The sequence below is a fragment of the Rhineura floridana genome, chromosome 22, assembly GCF_030035675.1.
Source record: "Rhineura floridana isolate rRhiFlo1 chromosome 22, rRhiFlo1.hap2, whole genome shotgun sequence".
Lineage (NCBI taxonomy): Eukaryota > Metazoa > Chordata > Lepidosauria > Squamata > Rhineuridae > Rhineura > Rhineura floridana.
In genome coordinates, this window is record NC_084501.1 from 3,337,942 (window position 1) to 3,365,758 (window position 27,817).

Here is a 27,817-nt window from a genome sequence, read left to right on the forward strand (position 1 = left end):
TCATCTACCAACTTCATGCACTGGATGAATTTGACTCTATTCACTCATGCCACAATAACATCTGTTTATTGTTTCAGGTGCCACAAGACCATCTGTTTACCTGAAGACAGTTTCCCTTTGCTTGTGTACTAGCTCATGGGTGGAGAATTTCTGGCTGGCGGGTCAGTTGCTTGAGGTCACGATGATGTCAGGTGATACTGCACTTTGAAGTCCCAATTGCTGGGACTTCAAAGTGCAGCGCTGTTTGAAAGCCCTTTTTCTGTTTTGCAAAGGGGTCTCGGGTAACTCCCACACTCCTGTTTTGAGCCTGAGTTTATAACCTCTAGAAGGAATGCCTTTGCAATTTTCTCAGATGGGTCTGCCTTACAGCCAGCAGTCATGATAGCTTGTGAGGTTAAGGCTGCCGTCCTATTCAGTGGCAGGGAAAGGAAGCATGTGCGGCCTAGCAGTGGCACCTTCTCCCAACTGCCCCACCCTGTGTGTTCTGAAGACCCTTCTTTCCCCCATGGGAGAAGCAGCAGGAAGCAGGCTTTCAAAAAAGGGTCCGCCTGAAAAGCGATAATGCATACTTACCTGGAGTTACGACCTATTGAGCTCAGTGAGACTTAATGTCTGTGCTTACATCAATAGGATTGCGCCACTCGCAAGAGAAGATGGACAACGTCCCCCTTTTTCTTGTATTGTACCCCTCTGCCGTAATCCCATCTCACGACCCCCCCCCCAAAAAAAGGAAGCTACCAAGTGGACTAGAGCCCAGTTTTTGTTTCCAGTCCATTTTCGATGACTGAGAAGAGACTGAAAGAACTGGGCATGTTTAGCCTGGAGAAGGGAAGACTAAAGGGAGATGTGATAGCACTCTTCCAAGTACTTGAAAGGTTGCCACGCAGAGGAGGGCTGGGATCTTTTCTTGATCGTCCCAGAGTGCAGGACACGGAATCATGGGCTCAAGTTGCAGAAAGTCAGATTTTGGCTGAACATCAGGATACACTTCCTAACTGTCACAACGGTACGACAATGGAACCAATGACCTAGGGAGGTGGTGGGCTCTCCAACACTGGAGGCATGCAAGAGGCAGCTGGACAGCCATCAGTCAGGTATGCTTTAAGTTGGATTTCTGCATTGAGCAGGGGGTTGGACTTGATAGCCTTAGAGGTCCCGTTCAACTCTATGATTCTATGAAAAGGAAATGCCTGGCATCAGCCATTTGCAGCTGATGACCAGCTCCCAAAAGCCCCAGTAAGCATGGCCGATGGTCAGGGATGATGTGGCTGGTTCCCTGTTGCATTAGCAGTATGGCTACCATGCTTATATTCAGATTAAGCAAAATGTTTGAGAAGTTTACTATTTACAAGTTTTTATATAGAAGTTAAAATCTTTTTTTTTAATGTGCACTTCCCCTCCTGTTCCTCTCCTTTGCTGCATGCAAATGGAGGCACACGGATGCATTTGGAAAAGTGGCTGTTGACCAGCAACCTCTCACCTTGGAGCACCGCAGCATTGTACCTGGATGGTGGGCTCCAATTCAGCAATCCTTGGGGGCTTTTGAGTTTCACTAGGCTTGACAGTATCTGCTTTAGGCTTACCTGTGTATGAACACTGATTGTATCATTAATTTAATTTTGTTAGTCATTTTATAGAAAAAAGTATCAAAGCAACTTACCAAGATAGAATACGAACACAAAATCGCATTAAAAGCCAAAAATGTAACAATCAATGTATACAAAAAAATACATCTCTGGACAGAAAGATCTACATTGGGCCACGGAATGCAGGTGTCTACACACCTTAAGCTTGTGTTGGTTTTTAAAAGCAAGTTTCGAGATCTTATGGTTGAGAAATAATATGAACAGTTGAGCTGTTGAATTAGACTCCAACAGTTAGGATCAGGATTTCTGTGCCTTTCCCTCTCCCTGTTACTAAAAGTGCAGAAAATGCAAAATTAAAGAGATCCTCCAAATCTGCATCATGTATACAAGTTGCATCAGTCAAATTTACTTGCTAAAATCTATTGGTCATCACTAAAGTACAATCAAGTGGAGGGATACATTTCAATATAGATCAGCGCAAATCAAAGTGATCCTTAACAGTCTGCATCATGTGTGTACAAGTTGTGATATTTGACCCTTAGCAGCACAGAGTTTCAAGCTTTTGAATGCAAAGTACCAACTGCCCTGCCTAAAGGTTAGAACCTTTTTCTTAAACGAAGATGGGTTCTTGGAAATGGATGAAAGGGCAAAGAATAGAAATGAGGGTGGCTGGTGGTGACAGATTTATTTAGGTCAGAAGTGGAGGAAAAGGCCCTCCAAATATTCCTGGACTGCAGCTCCCAACATTCCTGACCATTGGCCATGCTGGCTGGGGCTGATGGGAGTTAAGAGTCCAGCAACTTTGGGAGGACCACAGGTTCCCCACCCGACTTAGGCAAAAAGGGTTCATTTGAGCAAGTCACAGGAGGACTCAAGGAGGAAGCTGGGCGTGCAGGCGGGGTTTGAGCCAAATCGTGTGTCCGTCTGTCCTTCCCCTGACACAGAGGGAAGATTAGGGGCATTTCTGTCGGTCATTCCCACTTATCCCCCACCCCCAGCAGAACTCTTGGTGTGTCGAATCAGCTGTGCTAATGGAAATCCATCCACCCAGGCAGTTCTTTTGAGCAACAGAGGCCATTCCTTTCCCCCTGCCACTTGCAATCAGGATTCCGGAGGCCAGTCCAGCAGCAGCCAAGAAAGTCACAGGGATGGAGGGTCCTTCTGAGTAGCCACCTGGCCATAGAGGTCGGCCCGGCGGTGGCGGAAGACGGGCATCTCCTGCCGGACACGGCGCAGGTAGGCAAGGTCGATCTCTGCATAGCACAGACCTGGCCCCTCCGGGCACTGGGCGATGACGCTGCCCCAGGGGTCCACCACCATGGCATGGCCGTAGGAGGTGCGGCACTCGTGGTGCTTCCCCGTCTGAGCAGCTGCTACAACATAGCACTGAGTCTCGATGGCACGAGCGCGCAGCAGCACCTGCGGAGGGGGGGAAAGCAGCGTAAAAGTGTTGGGGGCCCGCAGTGTCTCCACCCGTTGTAAATTTGCATTTTTTTAAAAAAGAATTCAGGGCTCTGAGTGCCTCTGAACATGTGTAGAGTGTCCCTTATGTAAGCCAGCCTTCCCTAGCTTGGTGCCCCTCCAGAGGTTTTGAACTTCCAGGCCCATCAGCCCCAACCAGCACTGGATGACACCAGGTTGAGGAAGGCTGATATAGGACAACAATACTTTTTTTAAAGGGCTAGTTTGTCTGGGCATGTGCAAAATGTCTTGCGTGAAGGTAATGAGCTAAAGCATGAGCTGCCGCATGAAAACCTCAGTTGAGCACACACTTTGTTCAGTCCCCAGTGTCTTTAGTTGAAGGGACCTGACCCACGGCAGTAATGTTGGATCCACTTACCTCCCAATGAGCAGAGCCTGTTGTCACAGTGAAAGCTGATGGGAAGGTGAGAATTTCTGCCCCTTCCTGGGCCAGAGCGATCGACATTTCTGGGAAGCGCAGATCATAACAGATGGCTAGACCAATCTGAAACAGATGTAAGGAGAGCCGGTGAGGCGAGCCAAGGAAGCCTGTTTGCACAGCATCAATCCAGGGTCTGATAATCTCCTGGTTAGACTACAGTGAAGGGGCTGCCTTTGAAGACTGTTCAGACATGGCAGTTCAGAATACAGCTGGTAGGTTTCTAAGTGGGCCTGAGGTGTTCATGTGATGCTGTGATGTTCCTGCTTATAGTGTAAATATGGTAAGTGCTGTTTATATAGAAGACATATGGTAAGTGGAGTGAAAGAGGAGGGGGAGTACATGAGCAGTAGAATGCTGGATGATTGGCTGAGCGTTTGAATGGCTGGGGGTATAAATGGAAGAATGGTGGTGCCTAGTGAAAGGCAGTAGCCACAAGCAGGTGGGAACCTGACAGGGAGAACCAGGGAAGGATGTCACAATGCCAACTGCTCTGGCTCCCAATCTGCTTCTGAGCTCAATTCAAAGGGCTGGTTCTGACCTTTAAAAGCCCTTCACACCTTTAGGATACCTATAAAGGGATTGTTGGCCTCTGTGACGTCCTTCCCTGGTTCTCCCTGTCAGGTTCCCACCTGCTTGTGGCTACTGCCTTTCACTAGGCACCACCAGGGACACCACCAGTCCGGACCGTCCTTTATGTGGTTTCTCACTGCGCTCTAGCACAGATCTCACTAGATCCCCCTGCTAGGCAGCACCACCAGTCACGTCCTATAACCAATACTCCCAGAGACTTTGCCTGAGTCTCTCTCTAGCTGGTTCCTTTTGTGACTGCATGCTTATGCTGTTCCCAACCCCCTTGTATCTTTATAGATAACGCATACAACTCTGGGTTGCTCTGGATACTTGAATTGTTATTATTCCTCCCTTCACCGCTGCCACCATTAGATACTGTTTCTGTTCAGCCTGTTCAACCTTGCCCTCCCTTCTGGTATGTATATCCCCCAGCCAAGGATCAGGCCTTTGGTAAACCAAATAAGTATTTATTAAATATCAGAAATAACAAGATTAGTTTTAGAATGTTTCACAAGCGTATGGTTTCATCTATTCCTGTTTTGTACTTGACTTACTATTAATCAGAACTCCAACTCCCTCTTTCTCCACACTCCCAACATCCACCACCAAACACCTTCTTCTCCACCCTGCTAACATCCACCCAGATTCAACTGTCATTCTTCCATTTATACTCCCAGTCACTCAAACGCTCAGCCAATCATCCAGCATTCTACTGCTCATGTACTCCCCCTCCTCTTTCACTCCACTTACCATATGTCTTCTATATAAACAGCACTTACCATATCTACAATATAAGCAGGAACATCACAGCCTCCTCATGTGCCTGTCCACACATTAAGACCTTCCATCCAAGGTCTTTCTCCAGGTCCCCACCATCTGATGTGTGTTGGGCAGCTACTGAGGAAAGGGCCACATCAGTGTGGAGTATCTTCCCCGCAAAGGGCCGCCTGATCTCCTTTGGGTACCTTCCTGTTTTCTCAGACTTTTACATTATTTTGTTGAATCTGTTTTATTGCTTCTGTTTTTAATGCTGCTTTTTTTAGATTGTGCTGCTTTGAGTAAATTATTTGTGTGTTTTAATTCTTATTTTGATTATTTAGAAGCCACACTAGAAACTTCTTTGAAGGGTATGATGGGGGAACAGAAATATCTTCCATAAATATAAGTAACATAACTTAACATCAAGGTCCAGAGGTTGTTTGTTAATCCCAGACTGCTTTAGCCACCTGTGCTTTGCTGTCCATCTTGGGTCACTGACAGGTCACCCATAGGCATCTTGACAAACATGTTTACATCACTCAGCTGGCAGTGAAATATACCCTTTGCCAACCTGGTGCCCTCCAAGCGTTGGAGTGTAACTCCCGTCAGTTGTGCTGCCTGGGGCTGATGGGAGTTGTAGTTCAACATCTGGAGGGCACCAGTGGACCATGGCTGATGGAATTGACCCAGCTGGCCAACTGCATAGATGGACTGCCCTGAAAGGCAGCGAGTTTAGGTGGGAGAACTACCCTAGCACAATGCTGGTTCCAATTTCATGTTATATTGCAATGTCTTTGGGGGCGGGGGACAACAAACAAGGTATTCTCACCCCCTTGCTGTTTATTTTGTATCTAAATTATTTTCGTGATGCTCTTAAGATCCCAGGCAGCCAATCTCCAAACTGAGCAACAAGAAAATTCTTGTCTGTCTTTTTGCTGACAAATGCAGTATTGTCCCATTTCAGACCTGGTTTTAAAAGGCTAGTGGTCATGTTTCTCTATTTGTGTGTATGTGCTGCCTTCAGGTCGATTCCGACTTATGGCGACCCTATGAATAAGGTTTTCATGGGGCTGAGAGGCAGTGACTGGCCCAAGGTCACCCAGGGCACTTCATGGCTACGTGGGGATTCGAACCCTGGTCTCCCAGGTCGTAGTCCAACACCTTAACCCAGCCTTTCCCAACCAGTGTGCCTCCAGATGTTGCTGGACCACAACTCCCATCAGCCTCAGCCAGCATTGCCAATGGTCAGGAAGATGGGAGTTGTAGTCCATCAACATCTGGAGGCACACTGGTTGGGAAAGGCTGCCTTAACCACTACACCACACTGGTTCATTTCTCTGTTTACTATAACTGAAATCATTTGCAGACAAAAACCATGAGAAATCGAAGATAACTACTAATTTGGGGCAGGGGGCGGGGAATGCTTACTTGGTGGAAGTGGCTATTGGGCAGCCAAATTCTGGAACAAGGAAAGAGCGATAAGCATCTTGGGGTTACGTTTTATTGTCCTGTTTCTTGGTTCACACACAGAGAAAGCCATTGCGAGTCAAACAGTTGTGCTGCAATTCTTCTGACCAGCTCCTTCCCCAGCCTGTGTGCCTTCCAGGTGTTTTGGTCCACAACTCCCATCAGCCCCAACCAGCAGAGCAGTTTTGCATTCCAAACTCCCAACAGCGTGGCCAGTGTCAACCATCACACCAGCTCAAAACATCTGGAAGGCACACCAGGCTGGGGGAAGCCATTTTATACCAAAGGAGGCCACCCTACATGTTTACAGTTTCTTTTGGGGTCTTCCGTCTGCATCAAGGATGTCACTACAGCCCCCCCTTTTATTTTAACAGCCACTTTTATAAGCACCCAGCAATGCTCAAAATACTGTCATTCTGGAAATTGTGGGTCAATCCTCCTAGCAATTGTTAACTCTGGAATTCACAACCAGTTCATTGCCCCCTTTCTAGCCTCTATGCTGGGCAGGTCACCAAGTGTTTACTATTTCTATTAGCAGATAAAATGCCTGGAGTTTCACTGGCGGTGGCAAAATTCTTCTCCGTGGCAGACCAGAACAGAAAGCAGCTGGTGGAATGGTGGACTGACACTGTTGTCCTTTTGGGGGGGGGGAAAGGGAATATAGGTTGATGTGGCTCTTACTATTGATTGATTGATTGATTGATTACATTTATATACCGCTCCATAGCCAAAGCTCTCTGGGCAGTTTACAGCAATTAAAAACATTAAAAACAAATACACAAATTTTAAAACACAAAAAACAATTTAAAAACACAATTTTAAAAAATTTAAAAACAATTTTTAAAATTGTGTTTCTGTTCTGGTAGTTTATATAGCAACTGTATCTATATTTCCGATATTCCTAATCTTGGTCTACAGACCACAATAATGAATCAATCAAAAATGTCATGTTTGGGGAAAGGCAGACCACGCTCGCGACTGGCAATATGCAAGAACTATCGCTCAGTGGCAGAGCCCCAGATTCAAAGCCATGAAGCTCCCTGGGTGACCTTGGGCCAGTCACTGCCTCTCAGCCTCATGAAACCCTATTCATAGGGTCGCCATAAGTCGGAATTGACTTGAAGGCAGTACATTTACACATATGCCACTTAATCACCGGCATTTCTAAGTGGTGACTATCCATTTCTCCGCACCATGCATGATTTTATATACCTCTTCACATGTCCTCCCTTGCCCACCAGTTTTCGAAGCTAAAACCCTTCCCTTGATAGGGGAGTTGCTTCCCAGTCCCCTGAACATTTGGGTTGCCCTTTTCTGTGCTTTTTCCAGCTGTACAATATCGCCTTTTGAGATGTGGCAACCAGAACGGTACACAGTATTCCAAGTGTGGTTGTGCCATAGACTTGGCCAACATTATGATGCCATTGTACCTTTTGTTTTTCATGCCTCCTTTACTGATCCTCAGCATGGAATTAATCTCTTTCACGGTTACCACATACAGAGTCAACATCTTCCCCATGGGATCATCCCTGGTCAGATAATGCCAGTTCAGGCTCCATTGGTGTGTATGCAAAGTTAGGATTTTCTGCCCAGGCATGCATCACTTTATACATTCTGGATTCTGGATTCGGCTTTGAATCTAGAGGCCCAGGTTGCGGCAGTCTCCAAGAGTGCGTTTGCCCAGTTAAGACTGGTTCGCCAACTGCGTCCGTTTTTGGAAACATCCGATTTGACGAAAGTAACACACGCTTTAGTCACATCCCGGTTAGACTATTGCAACTCGCTCTATGTGGGGCTTCCCTTGAAAACAGCTCGGAAGCTTAAATTAGTTCAAAGAGCGGCAGCTAGGATGTTAACGGGAGCGGACCTGTGGGCCCATACAACTCCCCTTTTACAACAATTACACTGGCTGCCGATCTGCTTCCGAGCTCAATTCAAGGTGTTAGTCTTAACTTTTAAGGCCCTACATGGACTGGGCCCTCTCTATCTGTCTGATCGTATGTCCTTTTATGAACCCTCCCGGCCCTTGAGGTCTTCTGTTGATCCTCTCCTTGCGATTCCCTCAATTTTTCAAGTTCATTTGGTGAGAACTAGAACTAAGGCTTTTTCTGTGATTGCTCCTAAACTTTGGAACTCTTTACCGGCAGAGGTACGGTTATCTCCCTCTCTTGCAATATTTCGTCGCCAGGTCAAGACGTTCCTTTTTCGTCAAGCGTTCAGTTAATCGTTATATAGGATGTTATATAGGTTGTTTTTAATTTCTGATACATTCTTATTGTTGATTATTCGTATTTTAATACTGTTGTGATTATGCTAATGTTATTTGTATATGACTGTCTTTGTTCGCCGCTTTGAGTTCTTTGAAAATAGAGCGGGCTACAAATGTTTTAAATAAATAAATAAATAAAATATACCTGCTTGCTTATAATCATAGAATCATACTAGTTGGAAGGGGCCTATAAGGCCATCGAGTCCAACCCCCTGCTCAATGCAGGAATCCAACTTAAAGCATCCCTGACAGGTGGCTGTCCAGCTGCCTCTTGGATGCCTCCAATGTTGGAGAGCCCACTGCCTCCCTAGGTCATTGGTTCCATTGTCATACGGTTCTAACACTTAGGAAGTTGTTTGTGATGTTCAGCTGAAATATGGCTTCCCATAACTTGAAATGCATTTGCAATTTTAATGCCCATTCACCCATTTCATAGAGATGCTTTTGGAGCTCTGTGCAGTCCCTTTTTGTTTTAACCACCCTGAAAGATTTGTTATCACCAGCAAACCTGGCTCCCTCGCAGCTCACTGCAAACTCCAGATCGTTTATGAACAAGTTAGGAAGCACCATCTCTGCACAGAACGTTTAGACTCGCAAACAACATAACCAACACCCCTCTCTGAAACATCTTACATGTACCTTTCCGGCTGGGGTCTCAACAGGTGGCACAATCTCGGAGCCTGGATTGGTAAAGGCACTTTCCTTCAGGGACACTCGCCCCTCCAACTCCACATCGAAAAGGTGAGTCTTCCGATAGGCAGCCACCAGGGTTCCTGAGGCCAGCCTCACCAAAGAGAGAAGGATCAGATTGGTAGGCTTGGAGGGCAGGTGAGCTTTATGGTATATTATTATTATTTATTAAATGTATATCCTGCCCTGCCTCCCAGTAGGAGCTAAGGACAGCAAACAAAAACACTAAAAACACTCTAAAATATCTTAAAACAGACTTTAAAATATATTAAAACAAAACATCTTTAAAAACATCTTTTTAAAAAAAGCTTTAAAGACACAGACTGGGATAAGGTCTCCACTTAAAAGGCTTGTTGAAAGACGAAGGTCTTCAGTAGGCACCAAAAAGATAACAGAGATTGGCGCCTGTCTAATATTTAAGGGGAGGGAATTCCAAAGGATAGGTGACACTAAAGGTCTGTTTCCTATGTTGTGCGGAATGGACCTCCTCATAAGATGGTATCTACAGGAGGCCCTCACCTGCAGAGCACAGCGATTGACTGGGTACATAAGGAATAAGAGAGTCTTTCATGTATCCTGGTCCCAAGCTGTATAGGGCTTTGTACACAAAACTAGAACTTTGAACTTAGCCTGGCAGGAAATGGGCAGCCAGTGCAATTCTTTCAGCAGAGGGGTGACATGTTGGCGTTACCCTGCTCCAGTGAGCAGTCTCACCGCCGCATTTTGCACCAGCTGCAGCTTCCGGACCAACCTCACGGGTAGCCCCACATAGAGCACGTTACAGTAATGCAGCCTGGAGGTTACCAGGTCGTAGACAACAGTGGTCAAGCTATCCTGGTCCACAAACTGAAGCAGCTGTCTGACCAGCCAAAGCTGGTAAAAGGCACTCCTAGCCACTGAGGTCAGCTGGGCCTCTAGCGACAAAGATGAGCACCCCCAGACTATGGACCTGCTCTTTCAGAGGGAGTACGGCCTCTCCAAAGCAGGCAACTGACCAATTATCCAAACTCAGGAGCCACCAACCCACAGCGCCTCCGTCTTGCTGGGATTCAGACTCAGTCAGGGTATAATGGCTGCTACGCCAACCAGAGTAGTTGCAGAGAAGCAGGGAAGGAACGGAGGGGCCACAGCCGCTCCAGCCCTTCCCTGCTGGCTGGCTTCAGCAGGGAGCTCCTCTGACACCAGTATCGCATCAGTGGCCTGGTCCACGTATCCTCACGTGCACAGCAGCACGCTGCAGATGTGCAGCCATGGCGTGAGGATTCTGCCAGCTCCATTGCGGAAACTATGGCTGCACATAGGTTTTCAAGGCGGGGAGAGGAGTTCAACACATCTGAGAACCCTAAGCAGACACCTTCACTCCACTTTCATACTTTACGTAAACTGCTTAGAAGTGTTGATGATCAAGGGGGAGAGAGAGGAGGTCTGCCCAATCCTAGCGTGTCGCTTCCCACAGAGGCCAGCCAGACACCTATGGGACTTTCACAAGCAGGGCCTGAAGACAACAGCCTTTCCCTGTGGACTGGGATTCCCTGGGACGCTGCCTCTGATCCTGGAGGGTTCCATATAGCCACGATAACTAAGGGCGGCTACTCCTCGGATTGGTCTAATCTCCTTTTCAAGCCACCTGAGGAAGTGGTCATTGCCATTAATAAATTAATTACGCATTGTTGTGAGGCCCCCCCTGGGATACTCTCCCTTCTCTGTCCTGGATCTCCTGCCAGTCTGTTTCACATGGGAAGATCTGGGGCAGGAAGTTCTTCACGCAACACTTTGTTAACCTCTGGGATTTGCTGCCCCAGGAGGCAGCGATGGCCACCAAACTGGAGGGGCTTTAAAAGATTACACAAATCCACGGAGGATAAGGCTGCCAGCAGCTATTGGCCATGATGGCTGGGTTCTCCTCAACAGGCATCTGAACACCAGTTGCTGGGAATCACAAGTCGGCAAAGCACAGTTGAACTTCGGCCTTGCTTTCGGGCTTCCCATTGAGGTGTCTGGCTGGCCACTGTGAGGACAGGATGCTGGCCTGATCCAGCTGTAGGGCTCTTCTCAGGTCCACCGGATGCTGATCCCACGTCCCAGGAGAGAAAAAAACGCTCGCCACACTTTTTCTCTAAAGTAAAAACGCTTTTCGCCTTTCCTCGTATGGAAGGTGATTTAACCTCAAGATCATTTCGGTTGCCCTTCTCTGCACGTTTTCCGGCTCTACACTATCCTTTTAGATTTGTAGCTACCAGAACTACCAGAACTACACAGTGACCCAAGAGTGGTCCCAACATAGATTTGTATTAAGCTTACCCTTTTCATACTGCTTCATACCGGGTAGTCTTTTTTTTTTAGCAGTCCATCACAACCTCAAAACCCTTCCTGGTTGGGCACCAGCAACAGATCCAGCAGCATTGACCAAAAGGGAGAATATTTGGATTTACTCTCTGGACACATTGGCACCACATGGCCTGAACCTGGAGGCCAGTACCACCACTACTTAGCTCCTGCAAAGGAAGCCCCTCTGAGCATTCCATCCTCAAAGCTCTATAACTGCCACCTTCGCAACAGCATTTGGATGGTGGCAGCTGACGAAAGCAGAAGCTGAAACGTTTTGTTAATATATTAAAAACCTCTGTTTGGTTAATCACAATTATGTTCATATTAGGTGATTAACGGAATCCTTATAGGGATCCAGAGCAAGCTTGAGTGAAGTTCTGTTTGTTGCTTTCAAAACTGTCTTATATATATATATATATATATATATATATATATATATATATATATATATATATATATGTATGTATATATATATGTATGTATGTATATATATATGTATGTATGTATATATATATGTATGTATATAAATATATATATATGTATGTGTATATATATATATATATATATATATATATATATATATAAAAGACAGTTTGAAAGAACTTCACTCAAGTTTGCTCTGGATCCTTATAAGGATTCCGTTAATCACCTAAAAATATATATGAACGTAATTGTGATTAACCAAACAGAGGTTTTTATTATATTAACAAAACATTTCAGCTTCCGCCTTCATCAGCTGCCAACATCCAAATGCTGTTGCAAAGGTGGCAGTTCTAGAGCTTTGAGGATGGAATGCTCAGAGGGGCTTCATTTGCAGAAGTGGTACAGTGGTGGTACTGTCCTCCAGGTTCAGGCCATGTGGTGCCAATGTATTGTATTGTATTTTATGTATTATAATTTATTTGAATGTTTTTGTGGTTTTATTGTTTACAATTGTTATTATGTACGTATTTGATTTTATTTTTGTAAGCTGCCCTGTGTGCCCTATTATAGGGTTGAAGGGTGGTATAGAAATATTTTAAATAAATAAATAAATAGTCCAACAACATCTGGAGGGCACCAGGTTGGCAAAGGCTGCCATGTGCCATTTAGTTAGGGGAGAACAGAGAGAGATAGACGGACAGACAGTTTTAGGGAGACTTGGCCAATCTGGGGACAGAAGCATCCTAAACTCTTGCCAGTTTCGTCACCTTTTGGATCCAAGAGGAGGTGGCAGTTGTAGATCCGTCCTGTGCTCTCCCAGTCACTGCCTCTCTCGTGGAAGCCTCCCAGGGACAACCAGAGGCCACATTCCCTGCCAGAAGAGGAGACAAGTAAGCTTTCCACCAGTGAGCGCCTGGCCTTGGCCTCTGCCCTGCTGCTGGGACCCCCACCCCATGCCGCCCCCGGCAGACGAGAGCCGAGGAGCAACTCTTAACAGAGATGGGGGCTGCTCTTCAGGCTGCCTCTCTGCATCCATCTCCACCCCGACAGCAGAGCGGCGCTGGACCATCGGAGGCTGGGAGTGCTTTTTCCATCCTCCTCCACCTCCCCCCCGATCTCCAATATTGCTGCTGCCCAGGCTGGGCGAGAGCCGGGTCAGGAGCCATCACAGTCAACATTCTGCCCTGCAGATGGTTGGGCTACAACTCCCATCAGCCCCAGCCCTGTGCTGGCCAGGGCTGATGGGAGTCCAAATCCACCCTGCTGTCTGGGGCTTATGGGAGTTGTGGTCCCATACGTTTGGGTGGCCCCATACATTTGGAGGGCCCCATTTTGACGAAGGCTGGCTTAGCAAGAGAATGGTGGCAAAGGCTGTAACAGCTGAGCTGGGGGTGACAGACGGTTTTCTTATATTCCAATTGGCCCTTGCTCTTGGAACATCTGCCCCATAGAATCACAGAATGGTAGAGTTGGAAGGGGCCTATAAGGCCATCTAGTCCAACCCCCTGCTCCATGCAGGAATCCAAATCAAAGCATACCCGGCAGGTGCCTGTCCAGCTGCCTCTTGAAGGCCTCCAGGGTTGGAGAGAGAGAGAGCCCACCACCTCCCGAGGTTATGGGTGCCATTGTCGTACGGCTCTAACAGGAAGCTTTTGCTGATGTTCAGCCGAAATCTGGCTTCCTGCAACTTGAGGCCATTATTCCGGGTCCTGCACTCTGGGATGATCGAGAAGAGATCCTGGCCCTCCACTGTGTGGCAACCTTTCGAGTCCTGGAAGAGTGCTATCACATCCCCCCTCAGTCTTCTCTTCTCCAGGCTAAACATGCCCAGTTCTTTCAGTCTCTCCTCATAGGGCTTTGTTTCCAGTCCACAGATCATCCTTGTTGCCCTCCTCTGACGCTGTTCCATTTTGTTTGCATCCTTCTTGAAGTGCGGAGACCAGAACTGGATACAGTACTCAAGGTGTGGCCTAACCAGTGCCGAATAGAGGGGAACCAAAACTTCACGCAATTTGGAAACTATACTTCTGTTAATACAGCCTAAAATAGCATTTACCTTTTTTGCAGCCACATCACACTGTTGGCTCATATCCAGCTTGTGATCAACAACAATTCCAAGATCCTTCTTGTATGTAATATTGCTGAACCAAGTATCCCCCATCTTATAACTGTGCATTTGGTTTCTTTTATCCAAGTTTAGAGCTCTGCACTTATCCCTGTTTCATTCTGTTGTTTTCAGCCCAATGCTCCAGCCTATCAAGGTCCCTTTGAATTTTGTTTCTGTCTTCCACAGTATTAGCTGTGCCCCCCCCCAATTTTGTATCATCTGCAAATTTGATAAGCATGCTCTGTACCTCCTCATCCAAGTCATTAATAAAAATGTTGAAAAGCACTGGGCTCAGAACCGAGCCTTGAGATACCCCACTTGTTACTTCCACCCAGTTTGAGAAGGAACCATTGATAAGCACTCTTTGAGTGTGATTCTGTAGCCAACTATGGATCCACCTGATAGTTGTTCCATCCAGCCCACATTTAGCTAGCTTGATAATCAGAATATCATGGGTCACTTTGTCAAAAGCTTTGCTGAAGTCGAGATATATTATGTCCACAGCATTCCCACAGTCTACCAGGGAGGTTACCTGATCAAAAAACGAGATAACTCTGGCAGGATTTGTTCTTGATAAATCCATGTTGGCTTCTAGTAATCACTGCACTTCAAGGTGCTTACAGATTCACTACTTTATAATCTGTTCCATAATTTTCCCAAGGATCAATCTCAGGCTGATTGGTCTGTAGTTCCCAGGTTCCTCCTAACCACTGATATCCAGACTAACACCATCTGAGCTAGCTCTGGGCACTTCCATGGGAGGGCTCTGGCTGGCATGAGGGTCAGAGATAAAAGGAGGCGCAACTTGGAGCTCTTTCCTAGAAGCAGAAGCCGCTGCCGCTGCCGCCACCACCACCTGAGCTGGGGTGACAGATTGTTTTCTGATATTTTTGTATTGGAATTTTTGTTATAGTTGTCATTAACTGATATGTTTTAATTGATTAAAAGACTGTTTTATGACTACTTTAAATGTTATAATTGTTATAAACATAATGATGCATGTAATTGATTATTTATTGGATTATTATGTTTTGAAATGGTATAGTGTGTGATTGTTGTTGATGTAGTGATCTGCATTTTTGTTGTTCGGTTGTGAGCCACCTTGAGCCTATTTATATGGAAAAGTGACATATGAATTTTAATAATAACAACAACAACAATAATAATAATGAAGAAGAAGAAAAACTTCCTGACTGTTAGAGCCATACGACAATGGAACCAATGACCTAGAGAGGTAGAGGGCTCTCCAACACTGGAGGCCTTCAAGAGGTAGCTGGAGGGCCATCTATTGGGAATGCTTTGATTTGGATTCCTGCATGGAGCAGGGGGTTGGACTGGATGGCCTTACAGGCCCCTTCCAACTCTACTATTGTATGATTCTAATGGGACCGAGAATATGCAAGTTGATTAAATAGTTTGCTATGATGGCTTTTTGAACGTACAAGATCTGAACAGGGTGGTTCATGACAGGCGCTACTGGAGGTCGCTGATTCATAGGGTGGCCATAAGTCGTAATTGGCTTGAAGGCACGTAACAACAACGATGGCTTTTGTGCTTCCTTAAGCTATAAAGGGCTATATACTTGGCTCCAAAAAGGGTGTTTTTGGGGTGTGTGTGTGCAGAAGCAGCTCTGCCCCCCAACACACATATACACCCAGAGCAGAATTCCGGACTCTTTGCAAAGCTACCTTTAGTAAGGAAGCCGCAATGAAGCACCTGCCTCATCCCACCACCTGGGGCAGCCCCAGCAAGTCCTACCTGGCCAGCCTGACATAACGCTGCAGGTGATCTCCTTCTAGGGGCTCCGCTAGGTGCAGAGTCTCTTCGACATTGTTGCCAATGAAGTCAAAGGCTTCCGGGAGGAATACAACACAGGCCCCCCGCCGGGCAGCCTCCTGGACGAGCCGTGAGCAAGATGCCCAGTTTTGGGCTTTGTCGGGGGTCGAGGTCACCTGGCAGACCGCAACGAGGGGCTTCAGGGGTCCTGTGCCTGTGGACATGGCTTTGAACCTGGAATGGCTGGGGAAAGAGAGAGCGGTCTGAGAAAACACAGAAGGGAGGCCGCTATTTCCAACGGGTTCCCTGCAGGGGGGAAAAATAATAGCATCATCTGTTGAAAAATGCAGCTCCCATATTTTCAATGTTTTTGGAGTTATCACAAGAAATGGAGCCGTCCCTCTCCCTGTGGCACCGTGAAAGTGGAGCTTGTGCAACCTCAAGCTAACTGCCAAATAAGCAGTGCAGCCAAGCGGCAGAGCTGCATTTTGATTTGATTTGAATATTTCTACCCCGCCTTCCAGCCAAAAGGCCCTCGAGACGGTTTACAAAAGAGCACCAGTATAAAAATAAAACCATAATATATCAATAAAACATCAATAATACATCAATACAATAAACAATAAAAACAATACAATTTGTAATACATTTCAAAGTTAACACAAACTACCTCCCCCCTCACTTTGGCTAAATCGGTATTATAGGCATTGGGCTACTTTGCAAGGCTAGCCACACTCTCTCAGTCAGTCCTATCCCCATAGTTCTGGGAGTGGCCCATGGAAGATGGTCCCCATCTTGAATCAGAAATCAAGTCGTCTGGTGCATCAGGCAGTGCGCCGGCCATCCAGCCTGGAGGTGAGACACCCAGCACTGGCCAGAGGAGGCTGGTCCATCCCGGCCAACGGGGCACTGCCCCACCAAGCTCCACGTGACAGCAGACAGCCCGCCCCTAGCCTGCCTTCTTACTTGCAACCAGTCCACCTCCGCCTCCTTCGTCTTATTCTCGCCCCTTGTGGAACTCAGCAGAGACAGGTGGGGACAGAACTGGAAGAAGATGCCTCTGCTCCGCCTCCTGTTGGGGCTCCCTGCCTTCCACCCCACCGCTCCTGTGGGCCGTACTTAGTCAAATCAGCCTGTGCTACTTTGAGTGGGGAAACAAACCACAGAGCAGCTGGCTTTTCTCCAAACAAAGCCCGAGTGGAAGCCATGGTTTGTTCCTGGCTTCTCGCTCATGTTTGTTTGGGAGAAACAAGCCACGTAACCGCAAGCCAGCCACTCCATGGTTTGTTCCCCTGCTCGAGAAAGGGAAAAGCAAAGCAGAGACTGCTCAGGCTCCTGCACAGGCTGGTTTGACTAACCATGGTTTGTTACGTGCAAATCTGCTAATTTAAATCCCTGTTCAGGCATGAAGCCCGCTGGATCATCTGGGGCTGTGCTTTCTCAGCCCAAACTGCCTCCCAGGGGTCTTATGAGGATAAAAAGTGGTGGAGGGACTCTGAGCTCTTAAAAGGTACCAGCATCGTTCCCAGCTCTTGCGTCCCTTTCTTCCCAGGGGCTAGTTACCTGCGGCTGAGGGCTTGGCTTTTGACCCTTATAAACTGCTTCCCAGCAACGCAAAGTGTTTGCAAGGGCTTCTGGGATACCACTCTCAACCTAGAAGACACAAGAAAGAGAACTCATCTTGTTTCGAAATCCAAAGGTTCTGGGAGAAGCCAATACAAAGGGAGCCTAGGACAGCCGTCCCTAATCTGGTGCCCTCTGAATGCAATCCTTATCAGCTCCAGCCAGCGCTAGCTAAGGTTGGTGGAAGTTGCAGTCCAAAACAGCTGGAGGGCACCAGGTTAGGGAAGGCTGCCCAAGGGGCTGATGGATGGATGAACCTGGTGAGAGAGGAGAGGTCCTAGTTGCAAAGAGGCTCTCTACACTGGCAACTTCTACATTAAAAAAAGCCCTTGAAACTAGAGCAAAAAGGCTGAGACCAGCCTTCACCCTTGTGCTCTCCAGATGTTGTGTGCTGGCTGGATCTGATGGGAGTTATAGTCCAGCAACATCTGGAGGGCATCAAGTTGACAAAGGCTGCTCAAGACTGCCATGAACAAAGATGATGGTCTTGAAAGAGCTGTTACCTCCCAACCCTTTTTCTCTAAGAATGAGAGAAAAAGGTGGTGGTCCACAAAGCAGGGCATTGAAGTCTGAAGCTGAAAAGGAGTTTTGTATCGCTTTTCTCCAATGCTTTTATTTTTAAAATCAAACAAAAATATTAAAAATAGCTTAGGAGGCTACAGTTGAAAGTAGACAAGTCCAGCTGGAAGTGGCGGCTTAACTCTTTCTCTTGCTCATTCCTTCAATCGTACACATGTTCAGGTGCTTTGCCATCTATGAGGGGGGAAGATACTGGGTCCCCTGGTCTTTTCCTCCACAGAAAGGAAAGGGTGATTTGGAGCTGAAAAATGAGGGGAGGGAGAGGGTCAAGGAACCTCTCCTCACCTGCTTTTCTCCTACTCAGACTGGCATTCTGCAGAGGCCTCTTCTGGCTAAGGGGAAAATATAGAGGAAAGCAACTCAGACCTCTGAAGGCCATCTAGCCCTTGCACCAGAAGCAGGTTCCATTTCCATCAGTTAAAAGCATAGGAACAGGGCCTGATTTAAAAATCAGAAACAAAAGATAATTTTTAAAAAATACAGTGGCAAGGAGTTCCACGGAGCAAAACCAACTCAGTTTTTTCCAGTTTCACAGCCTCCTTCTCACCCACCTCATCTCCCACAACAAATCAGTTTTACTCGTTCACGTTATCACTGTTTTGTGCCTCTGGCATCATTTCCACCTTGATGCCGGCCAAGGTTACCGTTAACTCCCTTCCCCTCATTTCACCCTTCCAATTCCCAGTTAATCTTTTAAACTATGACAAAGCACTCAAAAACTAATGACAAGTTTTTCTTTTCCCCATTGCAGCCACTGGCATATTCCCCACCACTCCCCGCCCCAATTCTTCCCCCGCAGTGTTTACATGAGCAAAAAGGGCAAAAAAAATCCCTGCAGCTGTCAGGAGCTTCCCCAAAAGCCAGGTTAAAAGTCCAGCCCGGAAGTAGACCAGTCCCCTAACAAAGATGGAGTTTCTGGGCAATGGTGCCCATAATAAAAATGGCGGGCAGAAGTCTCTCAATGCTACTAACACAAAGGGTCGTGTGAAGGTGTCTGTAGAATCTTTTTCGTCTTCAGTAGAGCGGAAATCTGAAAGGTGCCTTCAGAGATCAGCGGGGAAATTCAGGATTTTAACATAGCTGTGATTGGGCGGCAGCTAAGCTTTTTTGAAAAACAAACAGGACCAACGAAGACAGGAGTTTCTGCTCTTTTTATCTCAGTTCTTATTTCGACATGAAAGGCGTTTAGTTTTTAGACTTTTAAAAGTGCAACATGCCTGCTTGGAAGCCAATAGAGTGCAAAACTTTCTGAGCGCAACTGAGCCCTGAATTTGGGCAGGGAGGGGCAATTGCAGCAGATTCAGCTGATGGGGGGGGGTTGTATGGGGAAGTTTGGCTGGGAATCTAAAGCAGCCTCAGTCGCTGTTCTGGCTTGCAATGTTAATAGCGGACTACACTGCAAAGCTGTGTCGAGTTCGTCCACTTCCACCTCCCAAACAAGGGGGCTAAATTCTGGGCACCGGTAAAGACGATTCCCCCCCCCCGAACGCTTAAATAAAATAAACGTTGAACTGGTTTTTGCACACTAAATAAGACCGAGTCAGAAATAGCGTGAGGTCCTCTTTTTGGCAGCTTGTTTGAACACGTTGCTGTACTAATATCTTAAAAGTTCTTTTCTGTTTATTTCCAATGGAAACTCGGAAATTTTATAGCTAGAACCTCCAGAGGTCATTCTATACTTTTTCTATCTCCGTGGTTTGTAGCGTATAGAAATAATTGAGTAGGCCGTATTTAAAATGGCGGCGCAGAGAACCTGCAGCCCGCAACAAAGATGGCGGTTTTAAAGAAAAAACCCCGAAATTGTGCCCTCAAATAAAATGGCGTCTTTGGGATGAAATGAAAAAAGAGAAAAGATTCCACCGCCACCGATGCCTGAAAAGCGTGCTTGTTTTTAGTAGTTCCATTGATGATTCTCTCTTTATTTGCGTTTTTGTTCCGCGTCGTCCAGGTAGCTTCGGGCGCCCACATTTCCAACTGGGTTTCAACAGTGCCCCTAACGAAGATGGCGCGGGTGGGGACATTGAGGGCGAAAGGCTTACAAAGAGTGAGGGAAGCCCGCCCAAGGCCAACACCCCGCGGACACATTTTCATTTTTAAGGAAGGATGAACCAAAGAGAAGGGGAGCGTTTCTTAAGTACCTTTGAGCCTTGAAGAGAAGAAGGACGGGGAAGAAATGGAAGGGCCGGAAGTGCGCCAAAAGGAGCAAGAAAAACATTCCGCTTCCGGTCACGAGGGAAGAGCCGTGACCCCGGAGGACCCGGAAGTTGTGGTGTTGTGAGGCTGGCCGTCTGCCGCTTGCCGCTTGTGGGGTGAGAGAAGATGGCGGAGAGCGGCAAGACCAAGAGCGGCCCGGCGGCTCTTCCGGGCGGCCCGGCTGCGGCTACCGCGGGGGCCGGAACCGGGGCCGCCAAGGCCTTGACAGCCGAGCAGGTACCAGGCGGGGCGAGGAGGGGAGTGCCCCTGGGCATGTGCAGACGCCCCTCTCGGCGTCCCTGGGCGGGGATGCCGAGTCACTAACATTAACGCATGGCCCGCTCTGTCCTAGCTTCGCATGTTCCGGGGAGGGCTTCTGAGCGCGAGCAAAGTGCGGGAGGGGAGGGGAGGGGAGGCGGTTAGGGTGGTTGTGGTCGCCGCTTAGCTCAGCTTTGGGGTCTGTGGATGTGGCCGTTGCTGTTTCTTCCAACAGCAACGAAGTAAGAAACATCGTGCCGGCTATGGATTTTCTGGAGGCCTTGGGGAGGGTCCAGAGTAAGCCCACTTCGTTGACTAATTTATATGTGTTTAAGGCACTTGTATGTCGTTTAATCATTACAATTTATGGTCGCTGCGGGGTCCTGCAGGTTTGCGTCTCGTAGAATCGTAAAGTTGGGAGGGGCCTGTAAGGCCATCGAGCCCACCCCCTTGCTCAATGCAGGAACCCAACTTAAAGCATCCCCGGCAGGTGCCTCTCCAGCTGCCTCTTGGATGCCCACCTACCTTGGTAATTGGTTCCATTGTGCTACCGCTCTTACAGCTAGGAAGGTTTGCCTGATGTTCAGATGAAATCTGGCTACTCCTGTGACTTGGAAGCTTGTATTGTGGCGATGGGGAGCCTGTGGTTCTCCAGATGTTGTGGCCAAAGGTCGGGGATAATGGGAGATAAGAGTATGAAAGGCCCCAGGTTTCCCTGTGTCTGTTCTAGAGGGAGCAGGACAGTCAGGATCAAGTAGAAGGCCATTCTAGGCAGCGATGGTGGAAGGCATGGGCTACGGAGGGAAAAGGGAGGCATTATGCCTCATCTGCCCTTGCACATGTTCCAATTGGCCTATGAGGCTGTTTCCTCAAAGCACTTGCTGTCATATGTGATACCAGATGTAGGTCGAGCAGAGATGCGGTTGTCAGTGAACAACTAGGAGCCTTAAAGCGTGCTCCCAATTGCGCAGTGGCAAGGGAGGCGATCAACAGTGAGAGCAAGCGTGCTGGGAGGGAGCGGCGTTACAAAGCGAACCCCTGCAGAAAGCGGGACCAGAAAGTCATTGGGACCAGTTGAGAGATGCTGACATCAAGCCTGCTGGGACTGGCTGTGGTTGGTAGTTTCTAGCTGGTGGCTCCCCAGCATAGCAGGCTGCTGCCGAAAGCACAGTGGTATATTAACTCAGTTTGTATCCACCACCTCCCACAAAGAGTCCTGAGAGCACCAATATTACTCTTACTTTTGCTACTAGAACTCAGACTCACTTTTGGTCATGGTCTTGTCCTCTATCCTGCTTCCTACTTTGATTTTCCATATATTCTACCAATAGGTTTGCTACTAGTACTTTCTGTCACAGATCACATCTACCCCATACACTTAAAGCACTCCCCCCAAAGAATCCTGGAACCTGCAGTTTACCCCTCACAGAGCTACAATTTCCAGCACACTTGACAAACTACAGTTCCTATGCTCCAATATGTCTGTTTCTTGTTGCTTTCTCATTTGCTCAGAGCATGAGGGCTGCCCCCTCCAAATCTCTTTTTTCCTCTCTCTCTTCTTTGGATGCTGCTTTAGAGGGCTCTAATCTCTGTTCCCGTAAACTACTCGCTCTGAAAGTGGGATAGAGTGCATCCAGCATTTTTTCTCTTTCTGTTCTCCTATTCTCTCAGCTTTACTCCTTCTCACCAATGCCACATCTCCCCCACGGCGTATCTGCCTTATATCTGCATGCTGAAAGGAGCCGTGTGATCTCCAGTCTGACCTGACTTATTTTATTTTTATTTGCTTGTTTGTTATTTGATTTATATCCCACCCTTCCTCCCAGCAGGAGCCCAGGGCGGCAAGCAAAAGCACTAAAAACACTTTGAAACATCATAAAAACAGACTTAAAAATACATTAAAACAAAACATATTTAAAAACATTTTTAAAAGCTTTTAAAAGATATTTTAAAGCTTTAAAAACATCTGTATTTAAAAAAAAACATTAAAAAGCAGCTTATTGGTGGTGAAACCTCCTGCAAAGACTTTCACTGACACAACAGCATTGCTGCCTGGCGGTGACTTCAGGCCCCTCTTGGCTGGGCTTGGGTTTTGCTCTGTAGCAGGGCCTGAGCTCAAGCTGTGCTAAAAATGGGTCACCTGATTTGATAGTGGCATCAGGTGATTGACAGATGGGCAGAGCCCCACCCACCTGTCCAAGTGGCCTGCCAGGGGTGGGAGAACTCTGGGTCGCTGCCACTATCCGAATCCAGTTTTCCACCCCAGGGCTATGGGATAGAGTGATAAGAAGGTCCAGGGATCTACAAACACAGTTAACCTCCTTAGCTGGGATTGTGTGGGAATGGTATGGCACCATCAGTATGCAATTTCATTGAAATGCCAAATTCATACCCCAAGGAATTTATAATCTAAAGTTTGATAGTGGGAAGAAGTAAAAGCAACAAGGGACAGATGTGAGTAGGCGCTGCTTCCGTTCTTGGCTTGGTTGTGGCTGGTGTATGCGCTAGCCTGCTGTGACTGATCTTTCTCCCTTTCCAGGTGGTGGCTGGATTTAACCGCCTGCGCCAAGAGCAGCGAGGTCTAGCCTCAAAGGCAGCTGAGCTGGAGATGGAGCTGAACGAACACAAGTAAGCAGTGGGCAGGGATTTGAAAGTGGCTGCCCCTCTTGTTTTGGGGTGTTGCCTCTTGCAGCTTCCACAGTTTTCTCCGTTCTCATTCCAATCTTGCGAATAGACTTGAGACAGAACATAAGTAGAGCCTGGCTGTTGGATCAGGCCAACGGGTCCAGTATCCTGATCTCAGTGGCCAACCAGGTGCTGCTTCTGGGAAGCCTGCAAGCAGGACCTAAGTGCAACAGCTCTCTCTCCACTTGTGCTCCCCAGCAACTTTGTTATTCAGAGGCACCCTGCAACAGTGGAGGGTGAACATAGCCATCATGGCTAGTAGCCTTCTCCATGACTTGCTCAGAGCCGCCTACTGAACTTCGCCTTGTTTCTTGCTTGTTTGAACGAACTTGCTGCCAGTTCCCAGGTCGGATTGCCAGACTCCCATCTGCAGTATACATTTAAAGCAGTATTATACCACTTTAAACAGCCATAGTTCCCCTCACAGAGTTACAGTTCCCAGAGTCCCTGAGAAGAGCGATTGTTTGTTAAACCACTCTGGAATTGTAGTTCTGTGAAGAGAAAAGGGGTATCTTAAGAACTCTCAGTTCCCTTAACAAACTACAGTTCCCAGGATTCTTTAGGGGAAGCCATGAGTGTTTAAAATGGTATGAAGCTGCTTTAAATATATGCTGCATGGGGCCTTGGCAAGAATGGAATAGCATCGCTGGCATCTTTCCCTGCAGTCCTGCAGCTCTTGGTGCATGAGACTGACTGGTTGGCCACTGTGAGATCAGGATGCTGGACTCGGTGGGCCCCCTTCGGCCTGATCCAGGAACCAGGCTCTGCTTGCATTCTTTCTCAAGTCTGTTTGCAATCTGGTTCCTGGCTGTGTGGATTTCTAGATCCTTTGTCCTTCTCATAGGCTGGCGTACAGTGTGCTGATCTTCTGCATTTCTTCCTCTCTGCAGGTTGGTTATCGAAACACTTCGAGAAGTGGACCCAACTAGAAAGTGCTACCGGATGGTGGGAGGTGTGTTGGTGGAGCGCACGGTGAAAGAGGTTCTCCCAGCCCTGGAAAATAACAAAGAGCAGGTAATGCCTCTGCTGACCCCCCCACTTCTCCTTGGAACAACAAATGTATTTAGCCTCAAAAAGACTTACACTGGTCCACGTGGTGTAGTGGCTAGCACGTCAGGCCCTTGAAAGGCCCCTTCTCAGCCATGAAACTCCCTGGGGTGGCCTTGGGCCAGTCATCAGCCTAACCATGTGTGCTGCCTTGAATTAACGGAAGGTCAGATGGGATATAAGTATAAGTAATAAATAGTAGTAATGTTTTGTGGCGTTTGAAGCATGGAAAGAAAAATAAGACCCGTTTTGTTTTGCAGTTTACAAGAACTTTCCTGGCTGGTTGCCTGCCACTGATTTTTCTCACCAAAGGCCACTGTATGAGTGGCTTGTTAATAAGATTCGCATGACATATGTTGTACTTAAAAAAAAAAAAGTTTAATCCTTCGTTGCTTGCCACATTTTGTCATTTTTATGCAAGCTGCATCTCAGCTACGTCACATAACTGTCCCACACCCATGCCTGTAACATTTCACTGTATGTCGCGTGTGCAGGGAACGTCCTTTTTTAATTATTGGCCACTGTTGAGTCACTGAAAAGCAATTAAATGTCCAGGTGTTTGTTTGTGCGTGCGTGTGTAGAGAAGAGCGGTTATATTCCTTTCTCTCCACTGCCACCCTCGTTCCCCGGGGGGGGGGGGGGACAGAAAACAACTAGGACTAGATGGGTGGGGTGTTGCAGAGAGGGAGGACAGACCTGATTAATTCAGCCACGAGATGATGTGAAAAAGCCCAAGGAGGCGCAAGGAGAGGAGCCCAGTGCTTCTAGAGCAGGCTTTGCTTCTCCTTGGAACAACAAATGTATTTAGCCTTATCAGCCCCCAGCATTGTAAGGCTATGCTGGCTGAGGCTGGTGGGAGTTGGAAGTCTAAAATAGCTGGAGGGCACTGGCACATGGGCAAAGGCCACAGTGAATAGTGATGTGTTAAGTGATGGTGCTGAGAAACACCCAAGAGAGTGCCCTGCATGTGGGGCCTGCCTTGTCCAACAGTGGCCCAAGCAATGCCCCGGTGGGCAGGGCAGGAAGGCCAAAGCCTGTCCTGCTGTTCCTCCCCACCAGCAGCTGCTATTCATGGGCACACGTGTTGCCTCTGAACCAGGTGGTTCCGTTTAAGCTTCGTGGCTGACTGCTCCACCTGAACGGGCTTTTCTCTTGAAATTTGACATACACACCTCCCCAAGAAGCCACTGCAGCTAGTGGCCATCACCACATCCATGGGCAGTGAATTCCATAAATTGGGGTGGGGAATCTCAGGGCTGTGGTTGGATGTTTCCTCCCCGCAGGCTGCACTCTCCGGCTTTTGGGGTTTTCGCCAGGACCCACCCCTCACTGGCCTTGTTCCACATCCTCCTCCTCAAGTGCCTTTGCTTGGCTGGAACCAGTCCTTGAACTGTGATAACAACGCCTCATGCTTGTTTGGATGGAGGGGAGGGCATTTTGTGGTGCGTCTGTGCGTTTATACGTACATGTAGAAATCTCTGGCATTGGCTGTAAAGACACATCACATGTGTTGCCATATCCATTATTTGCCTCTGATCCTGCCTGCCACTCGTGTGTGACCCTTGTAAGGTTTCCATGAGAGAATACGGGCTGAAAAGGGTTCCTGACCCATACCCTAAACTAATTGTGCAAAGAAGTACTTCCTTTTGTCTGTCCTGAATCTATTGTGCATCAGTTTCATGCGGTGATGCTGAGCATCATGAGAAGGGGAGATGAATTTATCCGCTTTTTTTCTTCTTAACAATTCTATAAATTTCTTACGGCCTAGCTGTACAGATTCTTCCCTTATATAGAACAAGCAAGTTGTTGCCTCTCCAGTTTTCACTCAACTGTGAAAGAGAGGCAGAGAAAAATAACTAGAACTTGGAGGCTGTTGAAAAGCAACATTTCACCTAGAAAGGAAGGGCGTATTTGTTGCAACTTTCCTGCCCTCTCACTTTCCCCATTACACTGAACGTGTGCACCTGCCAGCCTCCAAACTCGCCTACCAGGAGCCTGTGCCAGCTGTGCCCATGTAGGCGATGTTGAAGGGCTGCTAATCCTCCAGCGCTATCCTCATGGTCCTTGAATGCCATTCCAACTTGTCTCTCCATACTTCACTCCAGCTTAGGGAGCTCTGGCAGACCCCGAGAGTTGCCTGCGGGGAGTCATTTGAATTCATCTCCCAAGGGCCACCCCAGTGAGTTTCATGGCTGTCAGAATGGATCACAAAGAGAGTCCTAGGACAGGGGTGGGGAACCTCAGGACTGGGGCCCAAATGTGGTCCCTCTATGCAGCCCTTGGGACTCAGCCCCAGGTCCTGCCCCAGGCCACACACACACCCAGCCCTGCTCTGCACCTTCGTTGGGTGCTTTTGCCCGGCTGAAATGTGTTCTTGACCCTGATAATCTCTCTTGCTGCCTGGATGAAGAGATGTGTGTCTCTTGGGGGGGTGTCTAAATCTCTTGCATTCGCACGGCTGGAATGCCACATACTGTGCAAAGATAAAGTCACCTCCGTTGCTCTGCCCACTCTTGCCTCTTGCTCCATCCACCCCGGGCATGTGGCCCTGGAAAGTTGTCCACAAGAGAAGCCACCTTGAGTTTGAGTTTGGAAAAAGGGCGGGGTATAAATAAAGATAATAATAATAAGAGAATGCTTAGAGATTTTTGAAATACTAAGCAGTTTATAGAGGCCTTTAAATAAACAATAATTGAATGCAGGCTGGAAAAGCTTCACCGCCCCTGATCTAGGGAGTTCAGAGCCTTCTTTCTCTCTCCCTGGAGAATCTGTCCAGCTTGCCACTCCTCACTGTCTTCTCCCGTTTGCACCTTGCAGATCAACAAGATCATAGAAACACTGAGTCAACAGCTGCAGACAAAAGGCCGGGAGCTGAATGAGTTCCGGGAAAAGCACAACATCCGCCTGATGGGCGAGGACGACCAGAAGGCTCCCTCCAAGGAGAACGCCGAGGAAGCGGGGGCCAAGGCCAGCTCCGCAGGGGTCCTGGTCTCCTAGGGGGAGCAGCGGCTTCCTCACAAAGGACTTTATCGCCCCTTCCTCAACAGCTGCAGCTCTTGACCTCAAAGGCTTAACTTTATTATGGTTTTCGTGTCACCTCTTATGATATTTTTGTTAAATAAACTTTGTGTGTATTGCATATTGTTGGGCCATTGTGAAGATTGGCAGCTACGCTGCATCACTTCCCGTCCCTTTGCAGGTTGGGGGGCCGTAGCACAATGTTAGACTGGGGTAGGGGAAGCCTGCTGCCCTTCATATGTTGTTGGACTCCCACCATCCTTGGCCACGCTGACTGGGGCTGATGAGAGAGTCCCAACAGCTTCTGGAGGGCCCCCACAAGTGCCCCATTCCAAATGTGGACAGCCCCAGTTTCCCAGTACCCTCCTCTATGTGACAGCCCTTCAGGTACTTAAAGAGTGCAATCATGTCACCCCTCAGCCTTCTCTTCACCAGACTGAACATGCCAAGTTCCTTCAACCTTTCCTCATAAGACTTGTTCTCCATACCGGCTATCATCCTCGTCGCCCTCTTCTGAACCCGCTCTAACTTGTCTA

The 27,817-nt window shown here is 47.7% G+C and overlaps 2 protein-coding genes across 10 annotated transcripts; one reads left to right on the top strand and one right to left on the bottom strand.

The window, feature by feature from the left end:
- Nucleotides 1–1,966: 1,966 nt before the first annotated feature.
- NIT1 (nitrilase 1) lies at nt 1,967–20,324 on the bottom strand. Of its 9 annotated transcripts, XM_061606109.1 has the most exons (8): nt 18,632–18,854; nt 18,366–18,518; nt 17,442–17,531; nt 15,861–16,121; nt 12,763–12,866; nt 9,194–9,327; nt 3,427–3,552; nt 1,967–3,005 (listed from the first exon to the last, which is right to left on the bottom strand). In XM_061606109.1, the coding sequence occupies exons 4-8, from the start codon at nt 16,100–16,102 to the stop codon at nt 2,727–2,729; spliced, it is 885 nt and encodes a 294-aa protein (XP_061462093.1). In that variant the 5' UTR covers nt 16,103–16,121; nt 17,442–17,531; nt 18,366–18,518; nt 18,632–18,854; the 3' UTR covers nt 1,967–2,726. The 9 variants fall into 9 exon arrangements, with proteins under 9 accessions (XP_061462093.1, XP_061462086.1, XP_061462087.1 ...); XM_061606102.1 differs by lacking the exons at nt 18,366–18,518; nt 18,632–18,854 and adding an exon at nt 20,219–20,324 and having other exon boundaries at nt 15,861–16,184; XM_061606103.1 differs by lacking the exons at nt 18,366–18,518; nt 18,632–18,854 and adding an exon at nt 20,219–20,323.
- PFDN2 (prefoldin subunit 2) lies at nt 20,302–27,402 on the top strand. The gene is made up of 4 exons (XM_061606120.1): nt 20,302–20,510; nt 23,071–23,159; nt 24,107–24,230; nt 27,081–27,402. Exons 1-4 carry the CDS (start codon nt 20,400–20,402, stop codon nt 27,258–27,260), a joined length of 504 nt encoding a protein of 167 aa, XP_061462104.1. The 5' UTR covers nt 20,302–20,399; the 3' UTR covers nt 27,261–27,402.
- Nucleotides 27,403–27,817: the final 415 nt, after the last annotated feature.